Source organism: Oryzias melastigma, linkage group LG8 (assembly GCF_002922805.2).
Source record: "Oryzias melastigma strain HK-1 linkage group LG8, ASM292280v2, whole genome shotgun sequence".
Classification (NCBI taxonomy): Eukaryota; Metazoa; Chordata; class Actinopteri; order Beloniformes; family Adrianichthyidae; genus Oryzias; species Oryzias melastigma.
The window spans coordinates 10,780,067-10,802,437 of record NC_050519.1 but is presented as its reverse complement, the minus strand read 5'-3'; the positions used below and the strand labels follow the sequence as shown (position 1 = coordinate 10,802,437).

At 37.3% G+C, this 22,371-nt stretch overlaps 1 protein-coding gene and 1 long non-coding RNA gene across 2 annotated transcripts; both read left to right on the top strand.

The window, feature by feature from the left end:
• Positions 1 to 1,384: 1,384 nt before the first annotated feature.
• On the top strand, positions 1,385 to 13,346 carry LOC112146301. The gene is made up of 3 exons (XR_004948333.1): positions 1,385 to 1,553; positions 12,979 to 13,102; positions 13,183 to 13,346. It is a non-coding gene; the product is annotated as an uncharacterized LOC112146301 (long non-coding RNA).
• A 4,221-nt stretch (positions 13,347 to 17,567) lies between these two features.
• socs3a (suppressor of cytokine signaling 3a) lies at positions 17,568 to 19,336 on the top strand. Its single transcript, XM_024271300.2, has 2 exons — positions 17,568 to 17,723; positions 17,960 to 19,336. Exon 2 carries the CDS (start codon positions 18,063 to 18,065, stop codon positions 18,666 to 18,668), a length of 606 nt encoding a protein of 201 aa, XP_024127068.1. The 5' UTR covers positions 17,568 to 17,723; positions 17,960 to 18,062; the 3' UTR covers positions 18,669 to 19,336.
• Positions 19,337 to 22,371: the final 3,035 nt, after the last annotated feature.

Genomic DNA, 22,371 nt, shown 5'->3' with positions numbered 1-22,371 from the left:
TGTCTTTAGTCAAAGACGGAAAAACACCTCAGTATCAGTTACAGAAAAGTGTTACAACATTTCTCACAAACCAGGAAGTAGTTCCTGCTTACATCTAAATGTTTAACACAATAACCTAAAATAAAACTGTTAATTATAGTGGAATGTGGAAAAGCAGTAGTTCATACAGTTAGGAGGAACACAAGGTTCAAGTCTGACGGCGAAACAAGGTGTGAAAGCTGAAGCGTGATCACAGAAAAATGTTCAGCGACAAGAATGACGAAGCCTTACTGTAACTCAGCTGCAGGTGGAAGACACAATGTGACTCTGTACTACGATGACAAGAAGTCAACTGAAGCGCTGTGACGAGACGAGGGTGTGACTTATGTTGAAGTCATCTTGAGTGAAGTAGGTCAAACTTTGTGTTCCAAGACACAAGCTCACTCATGCCAGGAATTGATGTGATTATAGTAAACAGAAAAAGTAAAAAAAAAAATACATATGATGATGCATTTTCTTCTTCGACTATTGATTTCTAGTGTCTCTAAGATGTTTATTTGTGTATTTTCTGTACAATTATTGCATCCAATCATTGAGTGTCGCTTTTTGTTTTCAAAAGAAACATTATTTTATATCCATGTTTGCAGATTATACACAGAATTTGAAGCCAAACTAAAAATAAACACACCAAGTCTTTTTATTTGCAACTTTTAATTTGAATTGTATTATGAAAATGATTAACCCCTTGACATCTGAATTTATTTCCATCAATAAAAAAATAGGTTTTTGTTTTCACGAATACTAAGTTAAGGTAATTTTTGAGCCAAAGTGGCAACAGTGGGTGTCAAAACTCAAAAGCAATAAAATCCTTCAAGCATTTATTTCTCTCTATATATATTTTAAGTTAAATAAAGTTTTCTAAGTGATTTGCCGAACAAAAGCCACTTCTGTGGCCTTGGCCACCCCAGTAAAAATGTTCTGCAGCTGAAATCCCAATGTACACTAACCAACACAAATACTACTGATGTAGAGATACCTCAAAGCCTTCCTGTCTTTCTGTTTTTTTAGCCTCAGACGGTTAGTCTCTTACCCGGACAAACAGATACATGTCCACATATTGATAACTGATAAGATTCTTTGCTTGCTGGAAGCGGTTATGCAAGCTCCAGCAGTTTACTACAGCTCTGCATGTCGCTGTAGCTGAAACGGCCAATCAGCTTCAGTTTGTTCTGTAATGAAATGCTTATCACTGAATACAATGCACTTTGAAAGGAAGAGAGTTAAAAAAAAAGCAGGTTCCTTTATATTTATAGAGATAAGGAACATTATTTGTGAACTTAATAAGTCAGAGTAAGAAAATATTTGGGTATTTCAATTATTAAAAGTCAGTTCAGATCTGTATTTTTTTGTATAGTATCCTAAGGCAGGAGCTAAATGACTTCATAGGACTTAGTTATCTGCAGCTGTGCATCATCACCCTCCAGACTGAGGCTGTTCGTTTTCCTTCACATGTTATACAAGATTACTCAGACTAACTCTTTCATACCACCTGGCACCTGATCAGGCTCCCTAAAGTAAATCTACTTGTTTGAGTTAATAGTTCCTAATAATTAAATCGATCCTATCTCTATAGTTTCTATAGTTTTCCAGCTTTTTTTCTGTATACATTCTTGCTATGTACTTATATTTTTAAATAGTCTCAGTCGTATTAACATTGGCATAGATCAGGGGTCTCCAGTCTTTCACGCTAAAAGAATTATTTCAGGTTCTTAAGGACTGAAACTCGTAAAGTTTCACCTCAAAGTTTGAAAAATACACTTTATTTATGTTTTTGTGGTCATTAAGACATTCTTTTATAAAACATAGCTTTGAAATGTTCTCTACGATTGAGTTTTCTATATATAACAAATTTAACTTCTTTCACATACGAGTTCCTTTCAAAGTAAAACTCATCCTGTGTTTGATCAGACCCTCCAGCTGCAGCAGATTTACTTTAATTAAAAATGCAAGAAACATGAGATTTTCTATTATTGACTTTTTTGTTCCTTCATCCATTTTCTTTTTTTTACTAGTGAATAAAAACATTACAACATCGACATTATTTTAAAATCTATACATGTAAATGTAATAAGATAATGTCAGATTAAGATGATGTTAGATTAACATTTTACCAAGGCCTGTCTTGTATGTCAAAAATCTAAAAATAAATTAGTTAATTAGTTAGGTAAATAGTTAAGTTTGAAGTTTTTATCAAAGAAAAAGAGCCACAAAGGAGGAATAAAAGAGCAGATTGATGCAATCTCAAAGTCCTCCAGCAGGTGGCAGTATGTGACAACGGTTTGTAGTCGATCTCATTAGGGAAAAGGGAATAATTTAAATTTAACATAATTTGTTTTTATGTTTCCCTTCTATCTTGTTACAAGTGTATTAGGTGAATCCCTAAAAAGGTATATTTATTTTATTAGGTTCATCTTATGTTTGTCGTTGAACATATTGCAGCATTTTGCCTTTGATCTCTCTGTTCTGAATTGTTTTATATTAAAAGAACCCTATTTTTTTTTATTTTTTTAGTAAAAAACCCAAATTTTACTGAAGCTGTTTGAGCATTCTTGTTGAACGAGCTCACTTTGAAGTATTTACAGCACAACATTCAGAGCAGCAGCAGGCAAAGGTCATTATTTACAAGTGAATATGTATCATATTCAATGGTGCCTGGAAAAGCAATCAATAGAAACGACTTTCTCAATTGAACAGACGTGCAGGAAATGACAGAGCACAACTACAACACTACTAGGAACGTATTATACTAAAATGTTTGCTTTCTTTTGTTTCCTAAATGTGATGTTTTCACTTGTGATGAGTGGATGGAAACCAAAAAAATCAGCATCTCACATGGAAGAAAAGTGTTGCAAGTCACTGTTATGCATTCATTTGCATTATTAAATGTAATTTCTAATGCATTACTTATTAATTCAATGTTTCTTCATATATTACAAAGCAATAATAAAGTTTCCCTTTGCAATAACATGCATTTACAGCATGTTAATAAGTAATTTAATAATGTTAACAAAGTGACCTTTATTTGTTTTGTGTCAATATTGCAACAAAACTTTTCATTTTATTTGTAATTGGACATGTAATCAACTTAATTACATTAAGTAATAATGGCATCAATAAAGATAATTTAAAAAAAATCTATGAATGTTTTTTATTGTTGCACATTTTATGGAAAATAAAAATGCAGTCAAGATAAAGAGTTTTCCAGTGCTGGGATCTTATAGGAAAAAGTTTATATTGCATTGTTAAGCCAGGCATCAGGAAATCACAAGAGTGGCTCCAAGCGATAAGAGTGAAATTCCTGCAGTGACCCTTGCAGACTCTGCTTTTGAACCCAGTAAATCATTACTGGAGAGGACTGAGAATCCTGCTGCATGGACACTTTAGCAATTCCACCTGGAAGAATGAGAAGAGTTTCCAGAGAAATGTCTCTGAATCCTGCTGGATTTGAAAATGTGTGGTTAAGAAGATCCCATCCGGGACTGAGGGCGGCTTAGCCATTTTCCTGAACAACGTATTTGCTTTTACATGTTGAGTTTGGAACGCTTCACGGCACATGGTACACCTTGTTCTCTAGAAAAGACATCGTCACATCCTGTGCTAATAACATATCATATTCAACAGCTGTCTTAAATGTCTGAGTTTATTCAAGTTGAAACCTGTTTTGTTGAATGGTAAAACCAGGAAGGACTTTCAAAGTTTTTTTTTTTTAATGCATCAAAGATTACACTCTGCCTTTTATTTCTTTATATAATAATACCTCCGAAAATGTCTCTAAAAGCATGCAGAGACTGTGAGAATTTTTTTGCAAACTACGCTGCTTGGTTTCTAAATGAACCCGGGGCGTAGAAAAGGGTAGCATACACGGGAAATTGCTTGTAATCACATTTGCATAAATGCATTTGAGCAATATTTCACAGTTAAAGTGGATGAAAATGATGTATGCGAGAATTGCAGCGTCTGTAAGGAGGCAAGCATGACTGATGGGAAATGAGAGGTGTGTTGCTACAGGAGGGTGGAAGAAAAAAGTGTGAAGCAGCAGAAGCTGGGAAGTCTAGTGTTTTTGAGTTCCTACTTGTAAAAAAACAGTAAGCCTATTTTCTTTATTTTTTTTTTTTCAATAAAAAAGAGTTTGTTGCAGAGGAAGCTTCACCCATCATGACCCAGAAAAAAAGTTCAAAGCTGAACAATGAAAGTGCACATGTTGTACTGAAAGAAGAACAAAATGTCCCCAAAGGGGATGTGTTAAAGTCACATATTATTTTACAAATGCAGGATTGGGTGGCTTAGTTCAAAAGTTCTGCACTGAAACATGCAAGAAAGTCGGCTTCACGTCAGGCCTGCTTGTTGAGTTTGTGGTTGATGTTGAGAAGGAGGGGGGGCTTCGCTTGCTGCGGCTCTCATAGGCCAGGCGATCCTGTCTACTCCAGTAAGTGGAGACATGTGAGACCAGTCAAGCTCCAATTAGACCCAGACCATTTCCCAGAAGCGCTGGAATCCTCTCTCCCCCCCCTGCCTCTCAGCCCACCGCAATGGCAGAAGGGTGCACCCCGTGGTGTCCAGGCCTGACCTCAGCTGGCTTGAGAAGAACCTTACTGTTGCACGTGCTCGCACACGCAGAAAAACTGGAAAGCAAATACAATCAGTGTGATGATAAATAAATAAAAACATTTTCATGTCAAACTGCACCCATTTGCTTTAGTACGCCTATTGGTTTTCCAATTTGCATGCTTTAAAGTTTATATTTTATTGCTTTATCTCTTCAAAGTTAGCTCAACCGCTCCACCGTTACAGGCCCGTCTGCAGGTGCCGTCACACATGTGTCGTTTCTTTACAGATAAATCCTGTTCGGATCATGTCAGGAATTCCCCCCTCTGCAGAGGAACACTGAGTTTCTCCTGGGGGCACGATTTCTGAGAAGAGAAATTTAAAGAATCAACAACAAAGCTCACTCATGCGCCTCCCCTCCTCCTCCTCCTTCACCACCATGCCCCGTCCTACATCTGATTTCCATGCAAGAATTGTTCTCTGTAAACCTGTCAGCTGTTGGAAGTTAAGGAAATGTGGTGTAAGTTTTATGCTAAGCAAAAATAAGTGTTTAAATGTTTATTGCAACAACAACTAGAAAAGTTGCATTACCTGCAATAATGCTAGTGTGAATGCTTTTTGCTGTAAGTAGTTGCTGAAGCTTTTTGCTGAAAATGATGACACAGTTTAGCTGAATTGCTGAAGGGATTTGCTAAAAATGCAAAAGCTATTTGCAAAATGTTAAATTAGCTAAAATACTGCAAATGTTGTTAAAGAACTATGAAAGAGCACTCAAGTTTACCAAAATTTCTGAAGGAATTATAGTAAAATTGCTTAAAAATCCCCAATACATGCCAGATTTGCAAAAATATTTAGTGTGTTACTTAAATATGAATTAAGCTTCAAATTAGCCCAAAAAAACCTCAATAGATGCCAAATTAGCCTAAAAAAGCTAACTTGTTGCTTAAATACTAGCCATATCTCCCAAAATAGCCTAAAAATTCTCACCAAACAAAATTAGTAAAAAAATGATAACCTGTTGCTAAAATATAACTTCAATTCTAAATTAGCCTAAACAACCCCAGTAGATAACAAATTAGCCAAAAAAAGTTAGCATGTTGCTAAAATATTTGCTAATCGCCAAATTAGCATAAAAAACGTCAGTAGATGCCAAATTAGCCAAACAAAGCTAGCTTTTTGCTTGAATACTAGCTAAACTCCAAAACAGCCTAAAAATCCTCAGTAAACTAATTAGTCAAAAACGTTAGCGTGTTGCTAAAATATAACTTAAATTCAAAATTAGCCTAAAAGCTAGGTTGTTGCTTAAATACTAGCTATACTCCAAAATAGCCTAAAAATCCTCACTAAACAAAATTAGCCAAAAAAGTTAGCCTGTTGCTAAAATATAACTTCAATTCTAAATTAGCTTAAACAACCTCAGTAGATAACAAATTAGCCAAAAATGTTAGCATGTTGCTAAAATATTAGCTAATCGCCAAATTAGCATAAAAAACCTCAGTAGATGCCAAATTAGCCAAACAAAGCCAGCTTGTTGCTTAAATACTAGCTAAACTCCAAAACAACCTAAAAATCCTCAGTAAACTAATTAGTCAAAAAAGTTAGCCTGTTGCTAAAATATTACTTAAATTCAAAATTAGCCTAAACAACCCCAATAGATAACAAATTAGTCTAAAAAAGCTAGCTTGTTGCTTAAATACTAGCTATACTCCAAAATAGCCTAAAAAGTCTCACTAAACAAAATAAGTCAAAAACGTTAGCCTGTTGCTAAAATAGAAGCTAAACTCTAAATTAGTCTAAACCCCCCCTAGATAACAAATTATCCAAAAACGTTAGCATGTTGCTAAAATAGAAGCTAAACTCTAAATTAGTCTAAAAACCCCAGTAGATAACAAATCAGCCAAAAACGTTAGCATGTTGCTAAAATATTAGGTAAACTCCAACATTTTGAAAATGAATTTAAAAGATGAAAACATAGCCCATGGATATAACATTAAAAAATACTGAATTTGAGGACTTTCTTATTCATTTCCTATTGGATATATTTTTCTCATTATTTCAAAAACTATAACGTTTATGAATACCAAAAATATAAGCAGTAATGTGCTGAACAAGATGAACATTTTTAAACCAAGATTGCTGAAATCCCTGAAAGTGTGATTGAGTTTTTACATGCCAAAAAAAGTACGTAAAGGATCAGGAGAACCACAATTGTGTGAATTCTCACTAATCAACACAATCGACCTATAAATTCAAACTTTTGACAATTCTGTTACATAAAAGCAATAAGGAAATGCATAGTTCAAGGGTCTTATCTCCTTTGTTACAGTTACTTAAGCTGAAATAAAACCACCTTTATGACTGTTATAAACCATTTGTGAGGTTAATGAAAGAACCCCAGTTACTGGAATACCAAGATAACGACTGGGAAACAAAGAAGCCTGGTTCCAAATATTTGCTCCTGACTGGAACCACTACGAGGAATTGAATTTAAAGGCACAGATTGTGTCTTGCAAAGATTCAATTTTCTGGAAACAAAAGTCTTTTTCTTTGCATTTTTTTGCTGATGCAGGGCAACATAGTTACCGTGAACAAGACAAAAGATTGTTTGTCCCAAAGGGAAAACGGGAATGTGTGTGTTGTGCACATCGGTCGAAATGTGGGCAGCTTTTATTCTGGGAAAAAAGTTTTTTTTCTTTTCTGTTTGGGTTGTGAAAATAAGCGTGTTATGTGCTGGGATTTTTTTTTTTTTTTTTGCTTCTTTGTTCAGTGTAATAACATACTGTCCTCGTTGTTTGCTTGTTGTGCAACATGATAGTTCCAGGCAGAAAAATGTTTGATGAAAAGTGACTGAATCTGGATAAGCAGGAATGGTTTGTGGAACAGGAACGCTGTTCGGGGACAGAGTGTACCTTATTTCCAAGATATTTAAGTTAAGATTGGGAAAACAAGGGAAAAGGAGTGCATGGTTCAAAGCTGTTCCAAGAGTTTCCTGTCTGGAGGGAGTGCCCCTCAAGTAGGGGACCAGAGGAAATGCCTTGGCGTGGGGGAGGGTGTGCTGATCCTGTATCCAGAAATCCTTTTCGGAGCTGAAATTGATGCTCAGTGCAGAGAAGAGACGTATTCTTTGACAAATGTGGTGCAGAAGCCCTGCAGACAACTCCTACGTCTGTTCAGCATCGCAGAGACACAGAGTTGCTGTTTTCAGAGGCCACAAACCTCAGTGTAGGAGTTGTCTGAAGAAGGGCGGAGTGAGAAATGTATTGAAAACAAATCTAAGGAAGAAGTTAGCTAGTTTTTTTTAATCCAAGGGAACAGATATTAACAGGTTTGGCATCATTCTCAACACTTTTTTTTACCCTTCTGGATTAAATCAATCTCTAGTCCTCTCTAGTGCTGCAAGTTACCATAACTAAGCGGCGACATTTAGTGTTTCCATGTGTTAGTCCACTGGTCTGCAACCTGAGACTCCGGAACCACATCCTCCTCTTTCATCCCTCCATTGTAACTCTCTGATTTTGAAGAAAAATGCAACCAATTTGAATAAGTAGTAGGTTTGTTAGTTAACTTTTTTTTAAAAGAATTTGAAACTAAGGTCATCTCATCCATTCATTTTCTTAGCCAATTGTCCCTTTTGGGGTCATGAGGATGCTGGAGCCTAACCCGGCTGCTGATGGGCGAAGGCAGGATACACTCTGACCACATCGTCAGTCCGTCGCAGGGCAAGTTACAATGTGTTAAAGATTTTCTATTTATGTGTCACCGGTGATGCCTCAGGTGTTAAAGGGTTAATTGCATATGTGCTGCAGCATGTATTTTATTTTGAAAGGAACTTGTATATTAATATAAATATAGCACTATTGCATTAAATTACTGTAAATATTTATAAGCTACTTTTTTTTTAATAAAATGGCTTAATGGCCACAAAAACAAACATAGTTTTTATTTTGCGGCCTTCACAGAATCTACACCTGTTATATGTGTCAAAGTGAAGGCCCGGGGGCCGGATCTGGCCCTCCAGGTAATTCCATCCAGCCTTTCAGATATTTTTATTTTATTTTATTGTTATTAATGGCCCGATGTTATCTTGCGTTTATTTATAACTTGCATAAAACAAAATATATTTTTATGGAGAGTAAAATATAGAAAGTTATTTAAGGTTTAAGTTGATTTATTCTGGAATGACATTCCTGTCTTTTTATTTTTCACAATTATGTTTAAAAGTTACGGTTTTAAAAATTAGCAATCTGCTAGCTTTTTGGACTATTTTGGCATTTACTCAAATTTTTAGGCTAATTTGGAGTTTAGCTAATATTTAGCTACATGCTAGCTGTTTTGACTAATTTGCACTTTTTCTTCCATTTTAGGCTCTTTTGGAGTCAAGGTACTATTTAGCTACATGTTAGCTGTTTTGGCTAATTTGCACTTTTTCTTCCATTTTAGGCTCTTTTGGAGTTAATGTGATATTTAGCTACATGCTAGCTGTTTTTTGTTTTGTTTTTTTAGGCTAATTTGGCATGTAGCTAATATTTTAGCTGGCGTTTTCAGCTATCAATTTCACCATTTTCAGCTATCAGCACTAGCATCTTCAGCAGCCAAATTCAGCTTACAGCTTTATTAGAATCATCGCAGGTAATACTATATATCTAGTTCATAATTATGTTTAAAAGTTACAGTTTTAAAGTTTTAAAAAATTAGTTTTAGTGTTCAATAAATGTTTATCCGGTTTGGCGCTGTAAGGTGTAATTTGGGTTTTAGCCCCTTGTGCGATTGAGTTTGACACCCCTGTGTTATAGTGTTATAGGTTGCCATGCCCATACCCAAAGGCTGGGTAAATATAAAGGGTTTGGTAAGGAAGGGCTATCCACCATAAAGCTTACTCACATGTGTGAATTGTAGGGTGAATTGACCCCTGAAGCGAGGAAGGAAAAACTGATGTCATGCTCAACCCACCTGCACCATGAACAATCGGTTTGGCTTAATTAGCTTTACGGCATGCCTTTATTGTTTTGACTGATAGAGAACATTGCTGTGAAGTCCCTCATAAAGACACAATGAAGTCATTGAGGAAGGGGAGAGCTGGGAACAAAGGTTTCCTCTTGGTGACTGATATATTTTGTGCCCTTTTATTTTTTTCAGAAATCAAGTCGGGAAAATGGAGAGGTGGAAGTCTGGACTCAAACCCATAAAGCTGCATTTTTTCCCTTTAGTCAGGTTTTTTTAGACAATGCAAGGCATGAATGGAAGCTAACTTATCAAAGAGTGGAAACTCAGATTTGACGTGATCAGGATTTCCTTCTGGCAAATCCAGCCTAATCCCGCATGCCCCTCTGCTGGCACACTTCACATCCTTTACTGAAGAGCAGCCACACAGCTGATGTTTGTGTGACCATCACACTAAATTTATCTGAAAATGTCAGGCTTACCGGCATAGCACAGGCTCAAATTACTATCAGTGTGTTCCAGAGGAAGTGTGTTTAGACATTTGAATGTGTCGATGCAAATAGATAACCTGAATGTTATTCTTTGTGGATGAGCTGGTGCTAATTACATACTCCCTATCTTTGCATGCTTTGGCATTTCTCCTACTCATTTGAATGCATTATATGAAGGTGTTCTCAGTAAACAGATGCTTTTAAAGCAGCGACAGATATATGACCATCTGATGACTTCAGCCAGCTATTTATGGGATTTGTGGGAATCAAGGTCCATTTTGAATATCTCCATTATGTCATTGGCTCCCTTTGTCTCCAAACATGATACTGACAAACGGCCAGTGGCGGCAGAAGAGGGGCAGGCGGCGCTACACCAGCCATGTTATCTGCTGCTTTGAAGCAATCTAAATTTTAGCTCCAGCTGTTTGTGGAAGAAGCGGGCCAGTTGGTGTTACCTCACCTTCTTATTAAGAAACTGCAGAGCTGCAGATTGAAAATTGAAAACTCAGCTGAAACTCAGCAGAAAAAAAAAGTCATCAAAAATAGGCAACTTTTGACAACAAAAATGGAATCTAGCTTAAAATAGAGGAGTGATATGTATTTTGCATATTGCAAATAGTTAAGCTAACTTGTTTTTAACTGTATTTATGAAATCAGCTTATGCAAAAGCTCTTTAGAACTAATGTTTAATTTTAGAAGCTGCACCCTCTAACTATGCATTTTCAAATCATTCCAATGAAACTACGCTATGAAAAAAGCTTCCCACTCTAACTTTTTTTTAAACTATATTCAACTGTCTTCTTCAGAGCCCCTAAAGCCCCCAAACTCAATTTATCTTGGGGCCACTGAAGGCAGAGTCTGGCTGAGGCTGGGTATATGAGGAATTATGTTTTTGCGTCCACTGTCTATGTCTTTGATCCATGGTCGATGTCTGCTGAACAAGTTTATTGAACATTTTTCACGTCTATGTACTACTAAGCCATATCTTCTGTGTGTCCTGTGAAACGACAAACGCTAGCAACTGTTGCTAAGGACTTTACTGATGACCAGGTCCCAGAACAATAGTAAATGCAAAGTTTTAGGCATAAAGCAAACTGAAACACCACAAAATAAATATGAAGCTATCTTCAAAGAAGCGTAGAAATGCAGAAGATCTTGATTAGTAAGCATTGAACTTTTATATTAAGGTGGGGGCTGCAAAATATCAAGTTGGGGGCCGCAAATGGCCCATGGGCCGCCAGTTTGAGACACCAGATACTAATTGTTTGTTTTTTTTACTTAAGCTATGTCCAAATTCCCGCCCTAATGCCCTGGATTTTAAAAGCAATTCAGACACCATGCTCTCTCTTTTTTTTTTTTTAAATACCGGATACGACGTCACAGATTTCACAGAGTGAAAATCTAATCAATACAAACATTTTATGACGTCTATTTATGACTCCACTGTGTTCTGAGTTAAAATGTGGACAGTTTATTAAAAATTCACATTAAACATTTTTTTTTCTGCAAAAACTCTTCTAATGCAATGCCCTGTGATCTATATTTGCTAATTTGCTTATTGCAAAGTCTTCTGGGAAATTTCTGGGACAATCGATTTTGGAAATGTTGATGCGGACAGCACGTGAAAATGGAGAACACACTATACAGTGTAAGTAGTGAAGGAATTTGGACATAGCTTTAGATTTTTTCTTTTACTTTGATGTCCGTGGAGGGCAGGGGTAAGAAAACTTTCAGACTTGTGGGCCACAAAGGGCTCCAAAATTTGACAGAAAGGCCGGACCCTGAGTAGATGTATTGAGTGTTTTAGTAATCCACCTCTTAAGAGACAGAAACAACATGGAATCTGGATGAAAACCCAGTTTTAATTTGATAGAAAATTACTTTAAAACAGAACAAATTTCAGTTTGTATTTCAAATTTTGCGGCTTTTGCTTTGATTTTAGAGTCATTTGCACTGATGGGTTGATGTCCCTCAGTACAAAACAAACTTACAGAAAAGCAGCGTTTATGTGGTGTTTGAATGATCGGAAAAATGTCTGTTTGACTCGAAAAACACAAATGAACGTCAGAAAAACAACAAATCTTTTAACACCACATGAATGCAGAATCACTTTCTGCACTTTCAATTTATTTGTCAAGTACCATCTAGGACACCAGAGTTACAGGGAAAATAAAAAAATATATAAATATGTATATACTTTATTCCAGTTTGGCTAAATAGACTAAATAGCTAAACGGGCCGCATATGGCCCCCCGGCTGTAGTCCGGCGACCCCTGCTTTAGGGGCTCCATATGTCTTTTTTATAAATCACTTGCTAGAAAATGGAACAGATTAGGTGCACTTCGTATGAATGTCCTGAAAACAAAGACTGAAACTGCAGATCAGCTGAGAAACATTGTGTACTCTTAATACGAAACTGGTTGGTGAGGTATAATTTGCTGAGTAACAACTTGAGGCGCCGTGTGACTTGCAGCGGAAAACGATGACACTTGTGACCTAAAAGCGTCTTGTTACATTTTCTTCTTTGTATCTTCTTCCTAAAAGCAGTACGTCAAACTGGCTGGATGACATGTACCAAAGGTGTGTGTTTCCTGAATTTCGGCCCACACGGGACAGTAAATGTATTTTTGTGTATTTCCTCTGTGATTCTAGGAGGTCAGACTTAATTATTATTTCAGAGAAGTGGATAAACGCCCTTAAATGTGCATTTCTCCAATAATTAACATCCTAATGCCGTATTCCATCAAAAACAAGCAAATTCAGATAAAAATGATGAAACGTTTCCTTTTCTTACTGTGAGGCCTCCATAAGTTTAACACTAAAAAAGCATTCTTAGATATCGATTTATAAGATCAAGCACCACGACTCATGTGAGGGTGCCTGTCATGTATAAGCAGATGGTTGTCTAAGCATGAGTAGTAAAAGTTAATTTGCTCTCGGTTCTGCTTTTATCTCTTCCCAGAAGACAGCTGTGGTAGCCATAAATGGACGCCATATGCCACGCAGTGAGGAGTCAGAAATGCTGCTCATGTGGCGTGGAAACCTTCAGGTTTGACGGATGGATGGGGTTAGGGTGATTGTAAAAGGTGAGGTGAGCAAAAACTGTAGGATGGAGAACTGAATGAATGGAACAGGGAGTTTTCACGTGTTTGTTGTACAATTAAAGGTGTGGTCGTCAATGTCCTCACAGAGAAGATGAAACTGCACACGTCCCAAATGTTGAAAGGGCGACTTCTGTGCCAAACGTGATGGGAAAATGTACTCTTCAGAGGTCGCATTGAGTTTGTAACAGCTTATTGTGACACCATTAATAAACATACTTTCAACTGACGTACTGACTGTTGTCATTTCCTGACACTGACGTGTCTTTGAAACTATGTTTTATCACAGTTACACAAACTACTGACCTGCAACTCTTTTTAGAACATTTTGTGAAACCTTTGTGGAGGGGTTACAGTGCTAACTTCTAAATAAAAATAAAAAATAAGTTTTTTTGCCATGACTTTCTTAAAATTAATGCTGTATTTTTCTTTATAATACTGAGGTCACTATTTACTGTTGAGCTGGAGCGACAAACAGTAATGAATTTTTATAAATCCATGTTTCATGAATGTTAAACTGAAAATGTTATAATTCATTGATCTAATTTCATTCATTTTTAATTATCTTTTCATTGTTTGACAGTTGTTTTTATTTTTACAGATCATTAACAGTGTTTCCTTTTACACAGAAAAATATCTCCGAATCACTACTAAAGAAACCTGCCGTTCTTCTTCAGAACTGAAAATACATCCAGCGTATTTCCAGATAAATATGGTGACAATAAAAAAGTACCGTAGTAGTTTGACAACACTAAAAGAGAAAGCAAGACAAGGAAGCTCTGTCAGAAGCTTTAGTATTCCCACAAAAGTAGTCTTACTTGATAAACGAGGAAGCGTTACAGTAAATCGACTGCAAATGAAACTCCCATCTGACATGCTCTGATGTTAAAACAAGCAAATCTGCAAGTAGTGACAGGAGAATTGGGGAGATGGGGCAGAAATACAAGGTTAACAGGAATTGAAGCACCTAATGGAGCAGGAACTTTCCCACATTTTATATTTAAGCTCTGAGGTTACAGTGAAGATCTCAACCAGAGAAAGTTGGCTCGAATCTGAAAGTTAGATAATTAGCAATGTAGAAGCTTCCTTCTACTGAAGATTTCACATTTCCCCACTTGAAGAAGGTCGAGAGTTCTTCTACTTTCTGTTTGCCCAGGATGAAATGAGGTGAACTATTTATATGTATGTTTGAGTGACATAAAATTAAATACATTTTTAATTTATACTGCTTAGACTACGGTCATATATTCCAAAATGCCACTTTGCGGCAACCTAAAAATTTAGAGGCGCCAGTCGCATTTTTACGCGCAGTCAAGAAAAGATAAAAATTTCATATTGATTGGATGATTTTTTCCTCAACAGTTGGCCAGTGGCTGCCCAGGTACATTTGGAGGGTGGCAGTCCAGTGGCAGGCAGGTGGCAGGAAGGCAGCAGTTTGAATTTTGACTGGTGGGAGGTGTCCAAGGTGAGGGGACCTGGTGGCAGACAAGATGGTGGCTGAAAATTATTAGCCGGAAGGAAGTCCAGAATTGGAACATGAATCCCCACTGCTTGAACCGCACATTTCAGTTGAAGAATACTTTAGTTTTAGGTTGAAACAGTTATCTTTTTTGTGTTTTAAGTTTTAAATTTTTATCTGTCAAATCTGTCAAAACCCACAATTCTCTTTGACATAACATAGCTCTTTACACGGTCAATGTGAGTAAGACATTCTGTAGAGAAAAGTGGTTTTGCGCTGGTAAGCAACACTTTAAAGCTCAAAAAAAGCTTTAAAGCTTTTCACTACTAATATAAAGTGTTACATTCTGGCGGAAAGCCGCTTTCCTCTCTGACAGAATAAGCTGATTCACATTGATCGCGTAAAAGTTTGAAGCTAACTCCGGTCAAACGTAAACACTGGTCTGGAGCTAAAGGTCTTAACAGTTTTAAAAATCGGAGCACTTTTGTTAATATCCTTTAATAAAGTGTTTACTCTCTTTTAACACATTTTAAGCGAACCCTGAGTACTAAAAAACTTTTGATAAAAGTGGCTACAACTCTGAAATCTTGTGGACTTTTCGCTTCCGGCTAGAGTGATTTTGTTTGCCTTGTTTGATCTTGTTTGCCACTAGCTTGCTCCCCAAAATCATCTGATGATTGGTCGATTTCAGAATGCCACCCTCCAGCCACCCCACTGCCACCAGGCTGCCGTCCGACTTCTGCCATCAGATTGTTAGAAATCGAACGGTAATTCGTTCCCTGCCGCCGTGGGTCCAAATAGGGAGGAGACATTGATGCTACACAAAATTCTTCATGGCGTTGATATTGACAAATTACGGTAGATTCTGAAGAGAATATGAAGAAGACAGAACATTGTGCTTTTTTGGACGACTGCCATACGGAGACATCTACACATCGTCTAATCAGAGCTGTTGCTGGCTAGTATTTAAAACTGTAGCATTATTTATGTTGAGTGCCACATTTTCTGTTGTCATCTCCAGCCGGTTTATAGGAACTATGTGCTAGAGTACATTTCCACCAAGTGATTGTGGGAAACCTGAACAGAGATTTCCTTTTCTAAGCCATCTCGCAAGGAATAATCTCATTTACTATGACTATATTGACAGTATGTAATATATATATGTCTATACATGTCCAATATATATGTATATATATTACACACATATGATATATATGTATATATATATATATATATATATATATATATATATGTAAGATATATATATATATGTTTATACATGTGTAATATATATGTCTATATATATTTTACACACATATGATATATATATATATATACATGTAAGATATATATATTACAGATATATATAGATAGATAGATATATTGCATATATCTTACACATATATATATATATATATATATATATATATAATTATATATATAATTCACACATATATGTAACTACTTGAAGAAAAAGAGGCAAAAAAAGTTTTGAAAACAAATGCTGACATGACAAAATGGCCTTCTGGACAGGCCAGTGTTCCGCACTAAGGGATAACAGTGGCGGCATCGTTAAGGTAATCTCTTTGACTGTCTCTCACAGGTCAATTTTTCTTCGCTGCACTCATTGGTCTTGTATGCTGCTTGGCGAAAAGTAGAATTTTCTTGGAAGGATCCATTTCCAGCAGAGTCATCACTCTGTAATGATGATCATAGTGGTTTCCGTAGCGACCACATGGCTTGCGTGAGGGAGGTTCTCATCTCCAGCCTGAGTGAACTTACTTCTATTCCTTTCATTGACTGCTATTATGTCCCACTGGAGGATTCTGGATGCTAAAATGATGCCTCATGGTGATGACAGAATAGATTTTCTGGAAACAAGTTAGTTGTTACAAGCCCCCTTCCCCCAAACTGGTGGTTTGTAGCACCTGAGTCACCTCTGTGGATTCAGCTGGTTCTCAACAAACCTGCGTCAGTCCTTTTGTCAAACTATATGCTGAACAATTGCTTATTAATGTGTTTTAGAGAGTTTTATGTTTAAAAATGTACATTTTTTCTGGGAATTTATCTTCCTATTTAGAGGAAAACAAAACCAGAGAGACATCTGAGCTATTTGTTGGTATGATCATCACCTGAGGCTGGCAGTGCGCGTGTGAGTCAGGGAGGCGGGAAGTAGATGTGAATGCTCTGTTCTGATCAGTCATGCATTTGCCAAGTAAGATAAGCGTCATGTGAAAACTTCTTCCTCTTCGACAATCTGTAACACAGTCACTGAAGGGAAGGGAATGGCTGTGAGATAAAAAGCAGAAGATAAAAACTTTTTTGTCATTAACAAAAAAAAGTTGCTAAAAGCTTCAGTTATGTGATTAATCATCATTTTGTACATTTTTTGTTCTTTAAGAAAGCTTTTGCTGTTAAGTCATATGTTTAACAGACGGTTGGTTGTAGTATTTTGCTCTTATTCTCTTATATTTTTTTAATAGATTTGACTTTTAGTCATTAAAGTTAAATTAAAACTTTTAAAGTTACAGAAGACTCAGTTGGGCCAGAAATAAACCCCTGGCAACTATGAGAAAATAAACAGAAACTCTGTTTCCCCCTGTGGCGCCCTCTGTCGGGATCATGTGGTAACTGCATGACGCACAACACGAGGCGCAGTTACAAGGAATTTCTCAGAAACCGATTACACAAGCCGTCCCCAGACACATGAAAGCAGCACTTCAACACGCAGAACACAGAGCAAACCCGGCAAATATAGTTCAAAATGTGATTATATCACCAAACTAGATCTTCGAGGCGCATTTTTCTAAGGCAGAAATCGTTTAAAGTGAAATAGGGGCTTGCTTGGAATTCGGTCGGCTTTGTTTAAGGGGAACTGAGGCAGGGAGGGAGGGAGGGAGGGCACTTCTCGCCGGGATCCAAAAGAAGAACCCTTCCTGTCAATCTGCATGCTTACTGGAAGAGAAGGTGGGCGGGGCCTGTCCTGTGACTCTACATATAAAGAGAAGCAGACTGAGTCTCACACAGAGCAGACAACTCTTCACAACTGAAAAAGAGGGGATTAAAAAAATAATCTATTTATTTTTCATCATTTAATCCATTGGATTATTTCAAGTTAAAATCACAAGTTTTGGAGATTCACTAAAGGTATGTATCAGACTTTTTTCTTCCTTTTTTAAAAAGTTTATAAATGAATAGAAGTGTCAATAAATCATGTCTCAGCTGTTTGAATAGTGGAGTTAAGCTGTTTAAATAAACTGGTAGTTGCGCAATAAGGATTACTGGAACTAAGGTTTAAAAAAAGCAAACAAAAAAAGAGAAAAAGCAGTTATACCCCCCCAAAAAAATCAAGGTTTAAACTAACTTTTTTTCCTTCTCTTTAGGTGTTTCGTCTCCTCTTCATTCCTGTTTCCACATCATCATCTCTATCCTGTCTAGCAACCCCCCCTGTGAAAAGTGGGGTGCCTAGAAAGTGGGGACAGCGCCATGGTAACTCAAAGCAAGTGCAACTCCACCATGAGCAACAAATTCCTGGACACCAAATCACGGGTGTACCACTTCAAGACCTTCTCCTCCAGGGCGCAGTACCAGATGGTCATCACGACGTACAAAAAGCTTTTAGACTGTGGCTTCTACTGGAGCAGCATCACCGGCAAGGAGGCCAACGCTCTGCTGGAGAAGGAAAGAATCGGGACCTTCCTTATCCGGGACAGCTCTGACAACAGACACCTGTTCACCCTCAGCGTCAAGACGGTGGTCGGCCCTAAGAGTGTGCGGATCAAGTGTGACTCGAACTCTTTCTACCTGCAGACGGACGCCAACAACACTCTGGCTGTTCCTCGCTTTGACTGTATCCTCAAACTGATTGAGTTCTACATGCCCCGCGTCACCGGGGGATGTGTGATCTACTACATTCACAACGCGGGGGAGAAGATCCCCCTGGATCTCAGACGGCCTTTCAGCTGCAACCTGTCCACCTTGCAGCACCTCTGCAGGAGAACAGTCAACAGTCATTCAGACATTTCCTCTAAAAAAGACGAACTTCCTCAGACTATTAGAGATTTCCTGCAGGAGTATGACGCTTCCATCTAGAGCCATGAAGGGGGCAAGCTGAAACAAACAAAGCCAGCAAAGAGGCGCGAGGACCGGCATCGGTCAGACAGAACCAGACTCTGTCTGAAGACACGAGAGCCGCTCCGAGCAGCGCTGAGATGTGGCGGTTTTCATCCCCAAAAAAGCCAGACTCAGTCAGTCAAGTAAGTCAGCTGTCTCCTAGACGACAACGCTGCTAACTCAAGAGCCGTGAAGCCGGGAGGCTCACCGCCAACAGAGACGGCTGAGGAGTTTTTAGGGGAGGCTACAGAAGAAGGGGATTATGCCAAATTTGCCAGAACAAGACACCAGTGTGTTTAAAGATCAACATGACTGAATCCACCGGGGGGAAGAGTTCTCCTGATATGTGGTCGTATTTCAACCAACAAATGTATCACACTTGGTTTATGTCTTTTTTTTACACATATAAGGAGAGTAATGTTCTTGCTCGCCTTAAAACCATGTTTACATGATGAAATTTCGAATCTGTTGTGCTGTCTTTCATAAAGATGGAAGCTTGCCAGCCAACGACCTGGCTGTGCCAGCCTGAAGTTATCTGAGAAGTTCGACGAAGCAAGCAGACTGATACAACTTTGCACTTATTTATATCTGTGTGTGAGCATTTCCTTAATTTATAATAAAACATTATTGTTTTCTACAAAATGACACTCTATGGTCTGCTTTCTTTCATCAACAAGGTTGTGACAGACAAAAAAAGTCTAGTTTACGTCATTCATTTGAGACATCGCACCACAGAGGTCAGACCACAGCCTCAGTGCTCTGACTTCATGATTTCCCCTGAAATTTCACTCACTTGCCACCATCTTTAAACCATATGGGAAACCACACACTACTGCTCAACACCAATATGTAATTATGTCTTATCATTCATCAAGAGCTCTAAAAAGTTCCCCTTCATTGATAAGTTTCCTCTGAAATACACTTGGACCGTACACTTAGCAGCCACTTAAGGCCTAATGCAATCCTGTGCAGCCTAATGTGGTCCTGCTATGACTCACGAGATCTTCAGTTCATCAGAAAGTCGTTTTATTCACCTCTTCAAGCTGTGATCTCAAAGGTAGATCTTTGAATGAATGAATGGATCAGCTGATTGCACCAGAGAAGTTTCAGTCTTTCTTTATCTGCAAGAAGGAAGCTGCCCCAGACAAAACAGACCAGATGTGTCACTTCTTTTTTTTTTTTTTTTTTTTTAAAGGAAAGAGCTTTAGCTAGAAATTTGGCATAATCGCCTCACACATGAATTCTCAGCAGGTAATAAAAATATTATGGCACAAAAAAGATGTCAATATGAGAAGCAGAGAATTACAAATATGCTTTATTGAACGACTTACAAGAATTGTGTCGTTTCCTGAGCGGAATGCTGCGTCGCTGACAGGACTGTTCACTTCAGGTTTTTCCTGCTGTCTTTTACCGTTTTTTTTTTTCTTTCTTTCTTTTCCAGACAAGAGACAATTTGCATTTCCCTGTTTTAAACACTTCCTTGTGTTGTTTTTTTTCCATTTGGGTAAATGAAAGTATAAGTATTATTCTTAAATTCATTGGAACTATCACACTCACATTCTTGCCCCACAAAGATGGAAACCCGGATGGCCCATTTTCACAACAAACATCCACTGACAGCTTTAATCAAAAGTCATATTGAGAATATAAAAATGTAAGTGTTTTATTTCAGAACGATCGTCATTTACCCATCAGAAAAAAACCAAACAAAACAGAAATGATTTACATTTACAGTCAGGTGCTAAAATACTGGCAGTAATCTAATATAAAACCTTAATCTACTATGATTATAGGAAACTACCTCTCTGCACTGAGGCTTTGTTGATTGGTTTTAGAGATGTTCTCAAGAAAAAAAAAAATACAGATAATTCTCCTTAAATGTTGATGTTTTCGTACTTTTTTTAGAAAATTCGATGAGGAAATTAATTGATTTCAGCTTTTCCAAATAAAGGCTGGAAACAGTTTCCTCAGAAATGATTAAAGCACATCTGGAGTTCTCCTTTTTTTCCCCGGTTTCCAGTGTTTTGCCAATTCTGCAAAGCATTGATGCATTTTTCAGTTTCACACGCGCTCATCTTAATATAATTTAATGACTTTTTTAAATTCCACATAAAGGTTCAAAATGTTTTTGCAAATATTGGACGAGAACACCTTCAGGGCGTGAAATCCGCCTGCCTCACCTTCTGCAAAGGACTATTGAAAGTGCAGAGGCTGCCTGCAGCGCTCTGTAGAAATTCTCTGGTAGTTTCTGGTCATGTGATTCTTCAGAATTGGCTTTGATGACTAGCCAACCATAAACATGCTGTCATGAGTATAGTCTTGCACCCTCAGTCAGAGCTGCAGCTGAAGCAGTACTGAAACCCTCACAGCTCACTGGTGATTCTTAGGAAGTACCCGCATTGCCTGAGCAGTCTCAAACATTTTACATGGTAACACTACATACAGAAAGAAACATCTTTTTTTACATTTTTGCATTTTACATTCTACATTTTTAAAACTTTAAGACCATACCTTTTGAACATAATTATGAAGTAGATATATAGCATTTCCTGCAATAATGCTAGTGTGAATGCTGTAAGCAGAATTAAGCCGCTGACGATGCTAGACTGATGGCTGAAAATGCTGAAATTGATAGCTAAAAACGCTGAGCCAGCTAAAATACTACGGTAACTAAATGCCAAATTAGCCTAAAAAAATTGGTTAGCCAAAACAGTTAGCATGTAGCTGAAAAAATAGCTAAACTCAAAAATAGCCTAAAAAAGCCTAAATCAGCCAAAACAGCTAGCGTGTAAGTATTAGCCTAACACCAAAACAGCCTAAAAAAACTTTTTAAAAAGCCTAAGTTGTTGCTGAAATATTAACTAATCTCTAAAACAACCTAAAAAAGAAGAAGAAAAAAAACTTAAGTTATCTGAAATATTAGCTAAACTCCAAAATGGACTAAAAAAAAAACCTGAAAAAAGCCAAAGTTAGCCAAAACAGTTAGCATGTATCTGAGATATTAGCTGAACCCCAAAACAGCCTAAAAAAACAAACAAAAAAAAGCTTAAGTTTGCAACAACAGCTAGCATGTAGCTGAAACATTCCCTAAACTCCAAAATGGACTAAAAAAAACACAAGAAGCCAAAGTTAGCCAAAACAGCTAGCGTGTAGCTAAAATATGAGCTAAATTCCAAAACAGCTTAAAAAAAACAAACAAAAAAAAGCTTAAGTTAGCCAAAACAGCTAGCATGTAGCTGAAATATTAGCTAATCTCCAAAATAGTCTAATAAATCTTAGTACATGCCAAAATAGTCCAACAAGCTAGCAGAATGCTAACTTTTTATGAATAATAAAAAGACAGGAATATTATTACAGAATAAATCAACTTAAACCTTAAATAACTTTCAATATTTGCTCCATAAAATATATTTTGTCAAAATTATACTGGTTAGAAATGAGCGCGAGATAATATAGGGCCATTAATAACAATTAAATGCCATGATCTGGAGGGCCGGATAGAATTACTTGGAGGGCCGGATCCGGCCCCCGGGCCTTAGACACATATAATGTAGAATTATTTTAACAGGGATACTTTTACTTTGGAATCAACTCAAAGGATGGGAAAATCCATTCACTTCAGTGTCTGACTTGTAGTGACAAGTTAGAGGGGAAATTTATGCACTTCATGGTCTGGCTTTAA

Bases quoted from the DNA above. Each gene is read 5' to 3' on its own strand.
- socs3a (XM_024271300.2), top strand. From the start codon at position 18,063: ATGGTAACTCAAAGCAAGTGCAACTCCACCATGAGCAACAAATTCCTG.